This window comes from Aspergillus glaucus (assembly GCF_001890805.1).
Source record: "Aspergillus glaucus CBS 516.65 unplaced genomic scaffold ASPGLscaffold_6, whole genome shotgun sequence".
Lineage (NCBI taxonomy): Eukaryota > Fungi > Ascomycota > Eurotiomycetes > Eurotiales > Aspergillaceae > Aspergillus > Aspergillus glaucus.
The window spans coordinates 634,507-652,667 of NW_019170458.1; the positions used below are offsets into that span (position 1 = coordinate 634,507).

Consider the following 18,161-nt stretch of genomic DNA (forward strand, 5'->3'; position numbering starts at 1 on the left):
AGAACAAGAATGACGTCCTACCCGCCATTCTCGAGCACTATTCTTATCGCGGTTCAATCTCTTCAAACACGCGTTGATTCTTCAATCGCCCTTACTTTGCACGTTTCAGCATTCCGGCAGGTATGGCCAGGGTTGCAGTGTACTCCGTACTTCGTGGGGGTATTGGCTAGGGGCGTATCCCTTTCCGAGCCTTTCTCCAAGGGTCATATTAACGAAAGCTCCCCGTGCTGCAAATCAGTGCATGAGCGCCTAGTTATCCAATAATGAATATCCTCCGGGTACCTTTCAATAGTCTGTAGAGGGAAAAAAAGGTTCGATCCCTGTTAGCGGCAGCACGTTCCCATATTAGCGCATGGAGGTTAGTGATCTTAGCTCAATAAGTCTCCTGACTTTTATTTCTTTCTTCCGGGGATCGAACGTCATTGCGCATTTTCTTTCCGATTGAAAGAGCACAGAGTTGACGACTATTTTTGCCGAGCGACTATTGTTTCCGATCGTCTTCAATAATCATGGATCGTGCTCGGTAGTCCTTGCTAGTGTGGGCAAACCACCGCCCCAATCGACGATCGGAAACTGATTGTGGTTACAACCCGGTTTCAGCTGGTACCAGAGTCAGACTGGTATCGATGACCAATCCTATTGGGGGTGCTGAAAGCAAAGCTGAGCTTATTTGAGTGAGACGCCGGCCGATTCGAATCGCAATTCCGTATGAGCGACGGGAAAAAGTCGGACACGGCACATGACGAGTCAGGTGAGGTCACATGTTTACACTTTTAAACTCGCAGAGTTTTTCACTCTGGATGTTGTGCGTTGACTCTTGAAGCGTTAAATGCAGGCAAATAGTAGAAACATTAACTGCATCGTATTCCCCGGAGCACTTGGTTGTATGTGCTTTCTAACGATGGTGCGGAGTAATCTTCCGAAGTTCCAACCGACTGTCGGTGTGCCCGATCTTATCACGCCCGATTGAGGGGATTTCGCAGCCGCTGCCCCTCATGTCACCATTGATCTACATCCTCCTGACTATCATTATTGGCTATCCTGCTCCTGTAGGATTTCAGCGCATAACAGAGAGTCTCGACACAATAGCCCCGCGAAAGTTAGTTGTACATACTTGTAATTGGTCATCACTCGCAGCCCTAGCGCCCGTGACCGTGCTCCCCGGCAAAACCTCTCTCCGGTACAAATCTGTTACATTTATTACGTCGTAGACCGATGATGTCACAGTGAGAGCAAGACAAGGCACTACTGTATGCAAGATTTGTTGTCATTACCGCACGATGCTGTATGTAGTAGTGCTTATTCTTGTTTACTGTCCGGAGTTGGCAGTTTGTAAACAAATGTATCGTTTGACCCGTGGTTCGTTACTTGCCATACTTTGTGTGAGCTTTGCGACTCAGATCGGAAAGTTGAGAAGCCATGTGCGAATCTTGTGATGCGCTATACCGGATGCGGTAGGTATGGCATCAATTCGATTTGAGTCACGTGATTTACATAGGGTACATAAGGGTGACTTCTCCGTAATATGGTGTTTTACGAGGTATAAATGGAGAGATACATCGGTACTCATGTTGGAGCCTCCTGTAGCATTAAAGTCGATGCCATTATCCAACATAATATCCATCAATCGCCCACTAGTCAGCCGCTCTTGCCAACAGAGGCTCGACGACCTCCCACCGATGAAATATGGTGGCCACATTTAAGGGAGTGCCATTACGCCAACCTTGAGATTGACATCGGCTTCGTGATTGAGAAATTTCTTCACCATGTATGGGTCCCCTTGAGCACAGGCTGCGTGGAAGGGCCTGCCATAGTCCCCCCAACCATATTCACATTGTCGCCGCCATGACCATTATCATGATAGACCCAATCTGTAAGTTTGGCGAAGTGCGCGAAAAAACCCATTGTTCATTCGAAGAGGAATATGTGCCCCTTTGAAGACTTTACCACATGGGATATGTGGGATAACGTGTAATCGACGGCATATTGCACAAATGGAAAGCTCAACACAATATTGTCTTCGTGAGATAGATCCTTGAAATTGTCGAATGAAATGTATGTCATGCAGGTTCTAGCAATCACACTTTCTGCGTTTGACAACCATTCCCTCCTCAGTGTCTGTTCGAAATATTCTCTTGTCGTGTTATGCGCCAAATGAATGGTTTGGCTTTCTTCATCAACCCTCACGAGCCCTGCACATGCAGAGACCATGTCATCGAGGTCTGGAATGTTCTTTTCATCCAGTACAGATGTATTGGGCTTCACTGAAAGTGCGTGTTGAAGCTCCATTGTAGTAAGGGGTCTCTTCGCGTGGGTTATCCATATAAGCACATTTCGCGCAAGGCCGCTGAGTCCTGGGCCTTGGCTTTCAATCCAGTTGATCACCCCATCGTATGCTAGAGACAGTACTCTGTGCTTGTTGGAATAATCAGACCCTGGCTTTAGTTGTTGAAACTCCTCCAGGGCGTCCAAAACCGCTCTTTCTGTTACTTTATCGCGAAGAGAGTCCATATAGAGCTGTGCGAGCAGGAACCTAACTGTTCTTTAAGTCGATATTCAAATATTAGAATGGGGTAGGAAGGCTTACATTCCGTCAACGGATTTTACAAGTACTTTTTTGATGGTATCTTGTAGGTTTTTGTTCCGCGTCACGCATGAAGGGAGGGCAGACATGTTTCCATCTAGATACTTTTCCACATCGCCATCTGAGGCTCGTATCTCGAGTTTGATAGTTCCAAATCGGTTTGCGATATCATTGAAAAGTCGCGATGTAGCAAATAGCTTGATATTACCATGAAATTGCAGCCCAAGAATTTCCGACAGCAAGTTTGATCGAACGAATGGGTTGCATTCGTCGATGACAAGGAACACTCGTGAGTATAGCTTGAAGGCCAGTCGGGTAACCTTGGAAATTTCATCTGATGATGGTGCAGTCCCATTGGATTGACAATACTTGTATAAGTCTCGTATTTCCCCTGGCATAGAGGAGGATTGCCTGATCAGCTGCTTCGCGATGCTCAGAAGAAGAGCGTGAACCGTTTGTGTTTGCTGCTCTTGGAAGTTCAAGTACATGTAAGCAACCCCAATCCTCGAATTGTTTCGAAATCTATGGAGCAGACTGTCGACGACGCTTGCCACAAGGATCGTCTTCCCAGCGCCAGGAATGCCTGGACAGAACAGCGTTTTCCTGCTCGATGTCAGCCATTTCTGGTATTCGGGAGATTCAAGTAACCAATCCCCAGCTCCTGGCTGCCGTCTACGGATGTAATCCGTATGCTGAGGGCCGTATTCAATCGGAGTGAGCCAGTTGAGGACTTTTATTTTCTCTTTCTTCGATATGTTGGATTTGACATCTCCGACGTCTTTCCTTGTTCTTGAAACAGTCTCACGAACTACACATCCATTAGACACGAAAGATAGAGTGCGATATACTTACTGACCTTCATCAAGTATAATTTTCACCGGGTTTTCTGTATCAACGTCACTTGATTGCACCCATCCCAACAGTTCTTTTGCATATGCTGCAGCGACGGCCGCAGCGTATTCCTGCCACTCGTCATTATTTGCGGCGTCTGCATAATCGCAAATTCCTCGAACCACGATACAAGGAAATTGGTTCGTTATATCAACAGCTTTCGTTTCCACGCACAGCAAGTTTCCGCCAAAGCTTCTGTCAAGATTGTCGCGAAACTTGGCGTCTTTGATATCCATATTGCCGGACGCAATTAGGCCATAATGTATTTGGACCTCCTTGTGGGTTCTCTCTCCATCATTCGCTGCGTTTTCTTGATTGCCTGTCGTCGCTGGTGCTTTGGTTGGAAGGGCTGCCAACAATGCCAGAAGATACCATAAAAAGGCAACGGAGCCTTGCCACACCATGAGATAGACATTCCTTCTCTCGTGACTGCCTGTATCTAGCAGAGAATCCCTCAACGAATCACACCAAGTGTATTTGGACGCCAACTGAGGAAATTTCTTTGCCATCTCATCGAGGTACTCATCAATTCTCGATCCATTCATCTCATGTTCAGTTTTAAGCCGGTTCACAGCGGCCAAAAGGGAATTCGGGGGTCTATTGCATGTCCCGGTCCGTTCGAATTTACCAGTTTCCTTTTTCCCGAAATCCCATTGAACGATACCGGGATAATCTGCAACAGGTTGACTGACAACAACATCGCCTACTCGAACTTTGGGTGGGATACCACTTCCAATCCCAACAATGACCCCGAATCTGATGTATTGGAATGTGCTGATCATCGATACGGCAACAGCCGTTGCGGGGCCATCTCTATTGAGCTGGCAGGCTATCACGATGTTGTGGTCCCCGATCGAGCCCAGTGCGTAAGTATTGTCGTCAGTCCGAGATTTCGGGAGGGTTTCATGTCTTTCTTCGAGCATGGCTATCGCGGCAGTTTGTTCCTTTTCCAGGGCGCAGACCCAGCCAATGGTATAGGCATTGTGGGAGAGTTTCTTGAATGTCGACGTTTGGCTTCTCTCTGACATTCCAGTTCTTAGGTTTTGATGTTTGAATTGAAGAGATAATCTCGAGGGATGTTTGAGCAGAAATCAAAAACATCCTCAATGTTAACGAAGGCCCTGCAAAAGTACTAGTTGGGCCCCCACCCCACACCTCCACAGCGGACTGAACATATGCAAAGCTATCACGGTTCCCACATCATCCTATTCATGGAAGCATATCGCATCACGGGTTGGTGTCCAATTTTGTGAAACCGGGCGTTTAGACGGCTTGAAATGCTTTCCTCTTGAGAAGACCGGATTCTAGCTGATTCCTCTCAGGCCCAGTAGTCTTATTATTTGTATATCTCATGCCGCAATCTGAATATGATAACTTCAGGCCAATTGCGGGTGATCGGCGAGTATGCGGTTGGATCATCAGAATTCGTTGAAGAATAGCTTTCAAGGTCACTCGCGTGCTTAAAAGGCAGAGAATGAAGCTGTTGATTTCGATATTGAAACTCGGTACTAACTGAATACTTACAACTTGCCCTTCTTCCTATCATAGATGAGGATATTCAAGCCATGGTCATTAAGCGCCCAATGTCGTTGCTGCATGAATCTGATCAGCATGGTGCTAAATGATAGGCCAAAAGAAAAACTTAAGGGTCTCCGCAAGCTGAAGCTAGACACTAGCTCCTCCTTGGTAAGCACCCAATGAATTTTTATTCAACATTTCTCCCGAGGCCCTGAACATGACCAAGACAATGAGGTCACTGTCCTCGTGGGGCATCCCAGGACCCCATAAATAGGTCATAAAAACAGCAGGCGTGTGTCCTGAAAGAGCAACGTCCTCGAAGCAATTGACTTCCCGACAAGTGTTCGGCTTTTTCTTTCACTTTCTTTGGTGAAATGATTCGGACCCAGTCTGTGTCGAGTCGTAGTTAGATCAAGGAGCAATAAAAAGATTCTTGGTTAACTCACTGGCATTGTATCTTCAAAATATGACGGGTTCTCCATCTTTTCACCTAGGATCAGGTAGATCCGCTGCCTCAAAGAGGTTTCCAACCCCCCTCTCTGAGCTGTTCATCAATTTTGACGGGTTCATTTTGTACGTACGCCGTTTGCTCCGTTCAGTTAAGATACCAAGCTGGGTAGATCGGATTAAAGTTGTTTGTGTGAAGGGTGCAGTTGAGGTCATACCAAGCCACCGTCACATGACAAGTATAATACGGAGTGCTATGGACAGGGACATATAGTAATGATATCCCATATCAAGTGGTTTTGTTCTATTCAGCAAGTACTACATACAGTACTTTATGGTATTGAAATCCATCCAGAAAGCGTTCAGTCATCATCACATTCAATCGATCGTATAAAAGAGCCACCGTTCGCCGTGCTAAATCCGTGTCATATTGCATTATCGCCAAGAGTAGATCGAGAATAAATAAAGAGATGGGGAAGGAGAAGAATTCATAGAAATGAGGTGGATATGGCTTATGCAATGTACCCATATGTAGGCGGTTCCTCGGCGACACGTTCAAGGTATTCGCGATCAATCAAGCTCTCAATACGTTTCTTCACCATGTTAATGTCAGGGGAGAAACGACCAGATAACTGAGAAAGGACTTCGTTCATGAGCTGCGAGTGGACGAGCTTCTTGCGTTGCCTACAATCTGTTAGCATTGAACTCATGGTAGGGTTGGGAAATGGGGAGGGCATACTTCATGATCCGCACAACAGCAGCTTCAATGCTAGCTCCACGCTCCTCATTCATCTTCTTCTCGGTCTCTTTGCGCTGGTCTTGATTTTCGACCTTGTTGGCCCCGCCACTGACGACGCCAATCCGCACCTTCATGAACGGGCTCTGGAAGTCGTGATTGAAGGAAAATTTATCCGTTGGCTTCACGTCCTTGCTCATGGGTTCTTTTTTCAGCACCCGTGTCTTGGGCGCGACAGCGAGCGATTGCAAGTTCCGGATCAGGTCGTGGTTTGGAATCCGTGTTTGTTCTTGGATTTCCTTGTACGTGAGAGATTCGCCCGCTGGGACGTTGTTGAAGAGTACCAAGATAACCATGGCGTAGGTAGACACGTTGAGTTCATGCCGTTGCACTTTGCCGTTGGATCTTAGAAATGTTGCCCGGATATCCGCAGTGCCCATGCTGGCTTGCCAGGACAGCTTTCTGCCGCTGTGCTTGCTGAGGTAGAACTGCTCGAAGCTTTGCTTGGTGCTCTCAATTTCCTTCGGGAAGATGCACGGAAGCTGTACTTCGCCATCCTTGTTATTCGACATGATCTCCATCGGCCACATTGTGCTGGTGAGGATGTTTATTTCCAAATCCACCTTCTTTTGATCCGGATCGCCAGTTTTCTTGATGTGATCTTTGTAGCTGGATGTTAGGTCATCGGAGACAGTCATATCCCTGAACATGGACTCCAGGCGCTGTGTGAACTGGTTTCCGACCTCCACCTTCATCTTTGAGATCATTTGCCGTTCTGCGTCCATGCTGACTGAGCGCTTCATGAGAAGCCGGCGAGAAAGGTGTTTCTTGTAGTATGTTTCGAAAAGGTCCTTGTCCTTCACGTAACGAAGAAGGGTAATACCATTGTCGAGAAGGAAGTCAACCTCGCTCTCCGTCTTGCCCTTGATGCCCTTTTTCAGATTCTCATCAAAGAACAGAGAAAGGTACTCCGAGCTGCGAGGATTCGAGTTGATGAACTCTGAAAAGCTGTTCATCATTGCACCCTCCATGCCCTGGTCCAGCTTAAAAGACTCCTTCCAGATCCGGTCAAATTTGCTCTTGAGGGCCAAGATATCGTCCACCCACTTGGTAGCAGACAAAGTTTGCTGGTTCATGGGCTTCTCTTTCTCCTTCTCCTTTTCAGATTTCTTGTCGCCGTTTGTCTCTTTCTCAACCGGTTTTGCGGACTGGGCAGAAGTCGCTGAGGCGTTGATTTCGTGCCCCATTTCCACTATACGCTTCTGAACGGCCAATGTCAAAGGTGTCTTCTTCTTGTCAACTCGCGAGTTGAGCTCGTAGACACTTGCCAGAACGTCAATCCGGTCATTATCGATCATGCTCCGAACACCGGTACCCTCCAGGTTGACGACTTCAGCAATGTGTCTGCTGATCAACTCCTCGTCCAGCACGTCTTTGATCTTCGGTTCCGTAAGGGGAGATAACGTGTAAAGGCATCGCTCTCGCTCCTCTGCGATCCGGTTTGTGGCGATTCTGCAGAATGTAGCCGCGTCTGCCATTTCCAGTATCCGCTGCCCCTCTGTTCGGTAGAAACTTCTGCTCGTTTCGATAAACGCTGGCTCGAACATGGTCAGGTAGAGCTTTGATGACTCCTCCTCTGTTATGGTCTCGTATAGCCCTTCGAGCATGTAGATGCAATGTCGTATTAATGGTCGTTCGATGACATGTCCCGCCCGTTCCAGCTGGATCATGAACAGCACGGTATCCTTCAAAACATCACCTACAGCGTAGTCTGAATCGGAGCGTACGTTCGACCGTATTACGCAGTCGCGGAAGATCGCCATAGCTGCGACGTAGATAGATGGTTTTCGGTGTTCCGTAGTAACGACTCGGTCCTATTATTTAGAGAAAGGCATGTTAACCTAGACACATGGCAGAACAGAGCAGCGACAATATAACCAACCATGTACATAAGAACATCTGTGATCATGCCCATACACAACTGGTGATCTTCCCAAGCTTCTCTCAACACAGAGAGAAACTTTTCTCCTGCAGCCCGTCTTTCATTTGACTGGTCTTGTACGTCAATCGGCTCCTTTGCCAATAGCAAACTGGAGGTGATTGACGCAGTGATCCGCTTCTGAATCTCTTGCCCAAGCCACTCTCCTTCCAGTTGCTTTACCCGCTCGTATAAGTCTCCGCATTTTCCCATCAATACGATTCGGTAGGCCTTCCGGTATAGTTCTTCGAAGGAGAGGGAGGACGCATTTTTCGTGTGGATTTCTCTCAGGGACGATGCCAGGACATCCCACGTTTCGTCAAAGTTGTTAACGTTGTTAGAGGTAAGGCCCTACATAGCTCTGTTAGCTTATTGCCATCTTACAGTGTCTGGCAGCGAAATTGGTGGTGGTGGTCTTCACTATTCAGCCACCTTGAGCATCGAGATTTTGCCCAATCCAGCTCATATCCCGAATATGAAAAGAAGGACACTCACCCTTCGCGGGGCATGAATCTTCTTCCTGGCCCTCATCGCCATCTTGAAGGTTCAAGTGTCCGATATTCCGGAGCTCAACGCGGGGCAGTCAAGAAGCAAAGTATCGCGGGGTCAGTTCGAGAAAGAGAGTGACAGTCGGAGCACAGCTCAGCGAGGGTAACGATTCGAAATATCAGCACGACCAAGCTGGCTTCTGCGTTTTCGAAGCATTTCCCCGGATTCTGCAAAGTTGTTGGAGCTCGACTTGGAGATCCGCGGAGTGAAAGAGCCCGGAGAAATATGGTTCCGGCGCAGTTTTTTGTACTCCGTCATTGCCTCCGATGGTTCTGATTCAACATCCTCAATCAATCGATCTTTGTCAACTGCTTACCATTGCTTAAACACATCTCAGAATGCGTCTTTCATCGCTATCCTACGGCCTCCGGGCTCTGAACACCTCTCTCCCCCGAACAGCAATCTCCCGCACAACCACTCGCCCATTCTCCCAGTTGATCAATCGCCTACCTTCATCCTCAACACAGCTCCAAAAACCTCAAAGACCAGCAGTCCAATATCACGCATTCCGATTTAATTCCTCCTCCTCCTCCTCCTCCTCCTCCTCCTCCTCCTCATCCGGCCAATCCCCTCTCACCGACCGCCAACTCGACGCACATACCGACGCTCAACACGAAGAACAGAACCGCCTGCGCCGCGAACAAGAACCCGCATACCAAATTACCTTCACCTGCAAACCGTGCGGAGAACGTTCATCGCACCGCATGTCCAAGCATGGATACCATAAGGGAACGGTTTTGATCCGGTGTCCGTCTTGCCATAACAGACATGTTATCGCTGATCATTTGAACATCTTCTTCGATAAGAGTACTACGTTGGAGGATATCATGCAGAAGGAGGGGAAGAAGGTGACGAGGGGGTATCTGGAGGGGGATATGGAGTTCTGGGACGATGGGGTTGCGTTTAAGAGGGGCGAGGGGGAGAAGTCTGGCGATGGACAGTCGTAACGGGCTGCTGAAAATGGTCTCGAATGATTCCCAGACGGCCAGCTGTGGCTACAATGATGCTAGAAAAAATTTCATCATGCATGTTTTGGGGGTTGAATTGACCAAAAGAGGCGTTTTGGATGGACGTTGCTATGCACATTGATGATACACCCTACTCCATGATCTGTACTTGTACTTTTAGAAACTAATGAACTGTACCATTACTCTATAACATAGAATCTCTATTCATCATATCCTTTTTATGCTTCCCATAAACGCCGTCATAAACCCGGGCAAAAATGTATATACAGCAACTTCAACACCCTTACCAACCCCGTCTCTTTCCACGGAATTCCATCCCCTTCTCCTTTCTCTTATCCTTCTTGCGGTCATTTCTCCTTCTCTTGTCTTGTTCATACTTCTCAGGATCCGTAACAGCTTCAATACGTCTCTTGACCCGTCTACCTTCACGCCTTTCCCGGATGGAGTCCTGCACGGCGGCCATCTGAGTGATGTACTCGGTGGTACCCAGCTTCTTCTGAATAAGATCAAGGACCTCATGGCAATTAGACACAAGGGCCTTGTAAGTTTCACGGAACTCCAAGTCCGACGACCGTGGCGCCGGGATAGAGGTATCGGTCAGATGCTGCAGGGGAAGGAGGATAATTGGGAGGGAAGGCAATATGTGTTCTGCTTCGAGGTGCCGACAGAGCGCCGCAAAAAGACCGACAGATGCGGTCCTGGGAACGAGGGCTACCGCACGCGTATTGACGAGTTCGCGGCGCAGGATTGAGGAGGCTTGTTCGAAGACGTAGCGGATTGCGGTCTTTGACGTTGGATTCTCCTTCTCGCCGTCGGCGTGTCCGTTTGTCTTTGCTTCGGCGGCAGCGGCGTCGGCATCAGCTTCGGCGTCTTCGTCTTCGGAAACGCTTTCGTCGAGTTCCGCGTCCTTGCTTCCCAAGTTGGAAAATTCGAGACCATTCTGGGCACTGCATCGGCAGAGGAAGACGATGTTGCGGACGGTCTGCATTGCAAGTTCCTCGCTGACACGGGGAGTCCGGAGACAGCGCATGCTGGCACGGAGTAACTGCAACATCGCATCTCTATCGAGAGTCAACTCTGCACTTCCGACCAGAGGAATCGAGCCGAAGCCGTTGGCTGCGTTTGTCTTGGCGACGTCCGCGAGCCACATGCCGACAAGGTTTGCGGCGCAGGTTTTGACCCAGGCGTGCGGGTAGAAGAGGCACTCGCGGATGGCAAACCAGATCGTGGCGCATTGCTTTGACATGGCGATGAAGGGGACTGTCTTGCAGAGTTTGAGGTACAATTGGAGAGAGAAGTAGAGCGTCTCCCAGTTGTCGGTCGACTCATCCTTGAGGATCGGCTGCATGAGTTCAGGGAGGACATCGGTGACGAATCGCGCCTGTTTTTCTTTCTCTGTCTCCTCGGCTTCGAAGTAGATCCGCATGGCTTGCAATCCGGTGCTGCAGAGGAGCATGTTGTCTGTCTGCTCAAGCCATGTGTGGATAGGACTGAGAATGGTCTTCATCTGCTCCCGGTCTGCCCTGCTGTAGAGTTCTCCGAGCAAGGCACCCGCCATCTCCCTGCATTCAGGCGCATCGTCATTTGCCATGACAATAACTAGCGGCAGGAAGAAAGTACCGACGATATCCTGCGCAAGAGCAGAACCCGTCTTCGACAAGAGCATATGTAGCGCGTCCATAACCGATTGACGGCCATCAGCGTGCTTGTACTCGAGGTTCTTAGCCAAGAAGCTAAGCTGCTTGGTCCAACGACCCTTGGCCTGAGGATACTCGATCAAGAAATGCACATAGACACCGCGTGCCAGATCCCGAGCCGCGCGCGTCTGGTTCGTCACCATCATGGTTGCGATGTGGTCTGCTAGCTCATACATCTCTGGCACCACGAATTTGCGGGCCATGACGGCTCTGATGAAGTTGAAGGTCACACCTTGACGATCGGGCTCTTCGATATCGGATGTGAGACGTTGGAGCAGGTAGGAAAGATGACCCTCCCTGAGTTTCGTGTTCTTCCTCTCGCGCAGCATGGCCGAGATCAGCTTCAGGGCTGCTTGAGAACCTTCAGTGTTTGTGCTTGGTGCTTCCTTGATGACCTTGACGGCTTCGGTGAAATACACATGAGAGTTGTTATCAATCTCAGCCAGAGGAAGCTTGATGATAGTTGACAGCAGCCGAAGAGCGGAGATCTTCACCTCCTCGTGCGCCTGCACCAAAGCATCACCAATGATGGGTAGGAAACCAGCCATGTTACCCGGAGTGATCAGAGACCCAAACTTGTTGAGGACTGCTCGCAGGACATCGAGCGAAAACCGGTTCAATTTGTAGAGATACGACGAAGTGGTTCCGCGCTTCTCGCCCCGTTTGGCACCTTCGTACTTGATCAAGAGATACTCGCTGGAACCAGGAGCAGCGGGCTTATTATTGTCATCCTGAACGGGCTGTTTATAAGACTCCTTAGTGACTTCGTAGCAGAACATCAGAAGATCACGGCTTTCAGCGCCCGGGTTCCTCAGGAGACCGATTCCGATTCTTCGTAGAAGTTCGTCGATCTTTCTGACCATGCTGGCGTTAAGCTTCTCCTGCAAGAGGGCCTGCAACGGTCTGGTCAACTTCGACAGGCTCGGGACAGTAGAGTTCTTAGCCAGCAGTTCCATGGAATCGTAACTCTTGCTGCTCTTGACTTCCTTCATCTTGCTGGTATAGCCTTCCGCCTCCTTCTCTTGACCAACGGTACCGAAGGTATCGTCCATGACCACGGAAACCAGGTCAGGCAGGCAGTAGTCCAGGTCTCCTTGTTTGAAGTCGTCCGTGGTAGAAACAAGCATCGAGTGAACTGTGAACGAAAGAACGTGGAGCTGGTAGCCTCGCTTGAGCGTATTCCGCAGTTCCCTGAGGATATAACCGAAGTAGGCAGGTCCAAGGAGAAAAGAAATATCGTTCAATGTCTTCCGGGCGGTATCCCGAGAATCCTGAGCCTTACTCTTCAAGATACTGCAGACGTCCAGGAGGACAGGGGGCAGACGGATGGCCATGTCTTGTTCGGGCAGCAACTTCAGCAGTTTGATGGTGGTAACCGCTGCTGGCAAACGAAGACTCATCTGCGCCTCAGCCTTCCAATGGATAAAGTTGGTCAGGAAGGGAGTGAAGTTCGTCGTCAGTTCGTTGGCGACTTTAGTGGCAGACGGGAGGGATCGAGCGAGTTTGGATTTCGCAGGCACCGCGGCGTCATTGTCGTCTGCCATTTCGTCGTCGTCGTCAGCGGCGTCGTCGTCATCAGACTTAGTCGGAGGTTTCAACTGGTTCATCGCGTTTGTCAGGGCATCTGCCATTCTACCCAGGAGTCGCAGAACATTCTTCTCCATTTCAGACCGGCTTTCCATGTAACCACGGTATCTCCGGAAGGTGTTTCTGAACTGGTTCCAGTCGAGAGATTCACCAAGCGTTCCAAGGGTTGTCACAGCTTCAGCAATCAGGTTGTGGGTATTCTCATCTCCCTCCTCGTCGTCAAACACGAAGTGTTCGACAAGCGGGATGAAGATTGTGCTGATGTTCACTGCCTGAAGCTCGCCCTTGATAGCCTCGCTAGCCAAGCGGCGCAGAGCACGGAGACGGCGATGCTGCTGAATATGAAGGATGTTGTTGAAGAAAGACGCTTCTTCATCATCACCAACAAGAAGAACATGCAAATCCTTAACAGCAGGCCTTTCCGGGTTTAACTTGACAAAGTAGCCAAGCGCAGCCACGTATTCAGACCGAATCAACTCCGATTTCTGACGGGCACCGCCTTGTAGAGCAGGGTAGAGAGTCTTGCTCACAAGGGTGTCGAAGTCTTCTACGCCCGCGTCGACCGGGAGAATGGCCCTCTCCATGAAACGCTTCAATCCGAACGAGGCGCTACCTCGGATAGCCAGCTCCTCTTCGTCTTTCATGTGATATAACATGTTGTAGAGCAATGGCCGCCATTGCTTTGCGTTCAAGTTGTTCCAGAGATCCTCGTTAATCCTTCTGAAGGCCTGGAGGCGACGCTCATAGTCCGCTCCGAGTTTCTTGAAAGATCTTGAATTCAAGTCCTCGCACAGCTGTGCGACCTCGCCGAGTTCGGGGTCATGTTTCGCGTATGCACTGAATACTCTTGAAAGCACTTCTCGGTTCGTGTCATCTCTGAAATAGTCGAAAGTGGCCGAGATAGCCTCAAATACGGATTGAGAAAGCTCCGGGTCCTCACTGGGCTTGTAAATTGGTAAGAAGTGCTCGAGAATGCGCAACAAGCCCGACTTGGTCTTGGGGGAGACACGGTCTGCAGGCTGGCGGAGAAGGTACGTCGTGATGCTGATCAAGCTTGAGGTCTCGCGCGAAGACTCGACGCACGGGGCGAGGAGAGACAGGGTTTGGACGCCCGACACCAACACAGGCCGCGAGGGACCTCTCCTAAGAAGGCGACTGAGGTGAGAAAGGGCGTGTTCGATGTAAGGCGACAGGACGGTCGAGCGGATTTCCTCCGGCGAGAAGTCACTCATTTCCTCTTCCTCTTCTAGCTTCTTGCCGCTAGAATGCTCAATCAGTGGCACCAGCACTTCGTCCATCACGAAGATTTTGACGGCATCACGGGCTGAGTCCACCCCAAGAGTATCAACAACCTTTGTCAAAACAAGTTTATTCTCCTGCACGAGGTAGAAGGAAGATCTCGGTGAAGAAGCCCAGGTGTGGAAAAGCCGGAGAAGACCCGATACACCCTGAGCCGTTTCGATGGCAAAGTTCTCCAGTCTAGGGTTGATCACATCCTCGTAAATAATGCGAACGTAAGGGGTCCAGTCTCGATCCAGCGAGACAGAAAAGATAAGCTCAAGGCATCGAATACATGTGTGCCGAAGGTTGCGTAGCGCCAAAAGCACTTTTTCCTCAGTAGCACCGGCGCTCTGCGATTTCTCAAGAGTTCGGCACGCTCTGACGAGACAGTACAGGACCACATTCAAAGAGCTCTCAGCGAATGGAGTCACACGGGCCTGGAGTGTGTCGAACACGGACTCAATTAACTTCAACAGACCCATCTGCCTCCTAAGACTAGCAAGCTCCTGCTGAAACGGCTGCTGGTCAACTTCACCATCCTTGACCAATTGCACTTCTCCAAGAGGGCCAAAAGAGACCTGCATGAAAAGCGCGAAGTATTGGTCTGGCAAGTGGGACAGAGTCCGCAGAATAGCCTTTCTCCGCCCAATTTGTCCTGCTTGTCCTGCGTTTGCGCTCGCCTTCGAAATCATTCGACCGTAGAGAAGTCTCAGAAGGACAGGCAAGACTTCGCCCTTGTGCCCCTCCTCGATAGTACTATCGTCTTTGCCGACATGGACAAAAGCAGATAGCTCATCTCTGAATCTTGATTCATCCAGGATATTCAACAAATTCTCCTGATACGGCAGGATGCTTGGCGACTTCCAAGTGAACAAAGCTTTGAGGGACAATCGCTGGATGTCGGAATTACCGTGACAAAGCAATCCCAGCAGCGCATCGTGAACCTCGGGTGCCCTGAACAAGACCTTGGGATTGATAAATCGTCCGAAGAGGGCAAGGAATGACAAACGATCCTTGAAGCCCCAGGGAACATACTCCCCATGTGCTGGCATATCCGATGAGTCGGACTCGGGTTCCAAGTGCGCAGTATCCTCCTCATCATGCTGAGCCCATGACATAAACAATGGAATGACTTGACGAGACCGTTTCTCAGCTATCATGGGAGCTGCGTTGAGAACCTTAAGAGCGTGGGCGCGAGGAGTAGTGGGGAGGACCTCTGCAAATTCGTGTTCCTTGTCGAGGGTTCGTTGCAGTACTGCAACCGGCTGCACTGTAGCTGAAAAGTTTGCACCCTGCACTCTCTCGATTCTCGCAGCGTTGAAGCACCCGTATTCTCCATACGCGCGGGGGTCGATGTCGTCCTCTTCGGTCTCCTCGTCCGGCACGTCGGGACCACGCTCGTGGAGCCATCGAATCGCGATGTCCGAAACAATATTCTCTCCCTCTGAATGTTCACTAATCGTCTTCAAAGCCTCGGCTGCATCATCCCAGAGAGGACCAAGTTTCTTCGAAAACAAACCGAAGCAGAAATGAGGTATCAAGGTGGCCATCCATCTGCGAGAAACTATTTGCGGGTAAAGGATGACGAGTTTACGTAGTTGCATGGAGATGACACGAGCAGTATCTATGTTGAGAGGGCTCTCTTCAATCTCAATGGCTAGAGATAGCGGAGAGCCATCTTCGCCTATGGCCTGGAGTAGTTGTTGCAGGACCTTGAGGGACAGCAATCGTGATTCATGCGACGGGCCGGCAAGGTTCGTAATTAAGGCATTAGCAAAGTCATCCGATATTGACTCCTTGAAGCCGGAGGTCTTCGAACAAGCTGAAACGTAGGACAAGACTGCATCGAGGAAGAAGGGAAGGCGGGAATATTTCGTGGCCACTTTCTTGATAGAATCCCAGAGTTTCAAATCGAGGTCGTCAGACTCGGCCGCAAGGTCGACATAGGCTTTGAATCCTTGGCCAAGGAAGAACTTGGTTGTGACTGATGGCTCAGATTCGTTATCGGTCAATGCATGGGTTAAATGATCGTGCAGGCTCCGGACAAGATCAGGTTGAATAGACGGGTCGGAAAACAACAATATGGCCTTCGGAAGCTTCGAGTACGCATTCATTAAACCGACTTCTGCAACGTCGGGGCTGGATTGGTTCAACGTCTCCTTTATACGAGACTTCCAAGAGGTAGGGCAAGTGATGTAGCCAGGCTTAGATGACTCGGAGGTGACACAGCCGGCCTGGTTCAAGCGCAGTATTGTCAAGCACAGTTCATACTCATGCTCGCGCCATGAAGAGTTGACAAACCTGGATTAAATTAGCATTCAATAGCCTAAACCCCATGACTTTAGATTCTTACTTCTGGAAATAAGGAAGGACAACTCCATGGAATCTCTCAGCTCCATATTCTGAAAATGTGGCGCAAAAAGACAAGAAGTAGGCTGAGAATTTGTCGTTCGCGACAGCATCCATGAGAGGTCGCATGAATGGTAGCATCACATCCATACGAGACACCTGGAGTGCATAGGCCACCGTCGTTAGAAGTTGAGGCATCGAGCCAGCGTACGCACTTAGTGCGGCTGCAGCCTTCTGGAGCAAGAGAAGCAAAGTCTCGTGAACGGTCTTCCAGTTGCTCACCCTACAACCCTTACGGGTTGTAACACATAGGAACAGTAGGCGACAGCAGATCTCGGCGCGGCGACTGTCCTGCTTCTTGGAATGGGTCTCGATGTATGATGTGACGGTGTTTAGGATAGGCTCGAACGTCGCGGCAGTCGTGTCATGGCAGAGGTTCATGACGATACCACCAGCGACTTCCAATGCTAGTCCACGTTGTAGATCATCCTCCGCATATGTCTTCTCTAGGAAGCAGCTCAAGATATCGGTTCCGTTGGAATGGATTCCCCCTTTGACTCCTTTGATCGAATCTGAGAACATAGCCATCAGTCCCTCCTTGTATGCCTCGACGTTCTTCGAACTCGCCGCTGTCTCTCGCAGGTCGTTCAGTAAAAAGGATGTCGCAAGCTCGAGGGGCTCCTTGTTCTTGTAATAGACAAGGCCGGCCTTGCGGATGAGGAAGGACATCGACTCGGCGGCGAAACGGGCCACGAACGGCTTTTGGCGCTCTCGCCCTAGATAGGGTGCCATAATACCCAGAAGCTGTCTCAAATCCGGAACCAATAGCCTCGAAAGGAACTTGAAAGTCCATGCTATACAGGAGAAACTCCATTCGACCACCTCAACCTCCGGGTGTGTAGCAGCAACCGAAGCCACCAGCGTCACAGCAGTCGCGAAATGCTTCTCAAACCGCACCCCCAGGTCCCTCGCAAACTGCGCAAGAAGACTCAGAAATGCCTCCATGGAATGCTCGTCCCTCTTCTCGATACCCTCCACCAGCAATCCCATAATCCTTTCTTCATGGTACAAGATCTGAGCAAGACTCTCGGATAACGGGCTAACTCGACGGGCAAACTGGGAAAAATTCTCGGACAGATTCAACTCGGACCAGTGGTCAAAAGCCGATCTGAAATATGAAGACGTCTCATCTCCTTCTTCGCCAAAACTCGGCCGGCGCACACGGTGAATCGGGTCGATTTTAAGCTTTGCGACGCGCTGCGAGAACGGCTCGAATCGATGATTTTTGGTAGTTTTTGTGTTGTTTTTTAACCGTCTCACGGACTGGGGCCGTGAGTTCGTCGACGCCACCATCCTGAATAATATGAGCAGCGCCGGCTCAAAAGTGTCTATTGTAGATATCTCGAGGCGTCTGGATCATTTCCTCCATCAAAAAAAATTCATCGGAGCGAGTGTTGTTCCGGTGCGGAGATTAGCTCGGTGTTTGTATCCACGCTAGCCTATCATAGTTAGCGGGTATATCACGTGAATAAAGCTGGCCCAAGCTCCGTTTTTGGAAATGGCGATTCTTCGTCGC

The 18,161-nt window shown here is 49.7% G+C and overlaps 4 protein-coding genes across 4 annotated transcripts; 1 reads left to right on the top strand and 3 right to left on the bottom strand.

Annotated features, from left to right (window-relative positions):
• Nucleotides 1-1,803: 1,803 nt before the first annotated feature.
• On the bottom strand, nt 1,804-4,657 carry ASPGLDRAFT_1314058 (uncharacterized protein). The gene is made up of 3 exons (XM_022541039.1): nt 3,441-4,657; nt 2,588-3,392; nt 1,804-2,533 (listed from the first exon to the last, which is right to left on the bottom strand). The coding sequence occupies exons 1-3, from the start codon at nt 4,501-4,503 to the stop codon at nt 1,909-1,911; spliced, it is 2,493 nt and encodes an 830-aa protein (XP_022402767.1). The 5' UTR covers nt 4,504-4,657; the 3' UTR covers nt 1,804-1,908.
• Nucleotides 4,658-5,696: 1,039 nt separating this feature from the next.
• Nucleotides 5,697-8,857, bottom strand: ASPGLDRAFT_45091 (cullin family protein). The gene is made up of 4 exons (XM_022546163.1): nt 8,650-8,857; nt 8,119-8,505; nt 6,180-8,050; nt 5,697-6,124 (listed from the first exon to the last, which is right to left on the bottom strand). Exons 1-4 carry the CDS (start codon nt 8,689-8,691, stop codon nt 5,953-5,955), a joined length of 2,472 nt encoding a protein of 823 aa, XP_022402768.1. The 5' UTR covers nt 8,692-8,857; the 3' UTR covers nt 5,697-5,952.
• A 184-nt stretch (nt 8,858-9,041) lies between these two features.
• Nucleotides 9,042-9,650, top strand: ASPGLDRAFT_122162 (DNL-type zinc finger protein; the record flags this gene model as incomplete). Its single annotated transcript, XM_022540297.1, has 1 exon — nt 9,042-9,650. The coding sequence occupies one exon, from the start codon at nt 9,042-9,044 to the stop codon at nt 9,648-9,650; it is 609 nt and encodes a 202-aa protein (XP_022402769.1).
• A 304-nt stretch (nt 9,651-9,954) lies between these two features.
• On the bottom strand, nt 9,955-17,938 carry ASPGLDRAFT_122102 (putative HEAT repeat protein (DRIM); the record flags this gene model as incomplete). Its single annotated transcript, XM_022540291.1, has 2 exons — nt 9,955-16,537; nt 16,590-17,938. The coding sequence occupies 2 exons, from the start codon at nt 17,936-17,938 to the stop codon at nt 9,955-9,957; spliced, it is 7,932 nt and encodes a 2,643-aa protein (XP_022402770.1).
• Between the last annotated feature and the right edge of the window lie 223 nt (nt 17,939-18,161).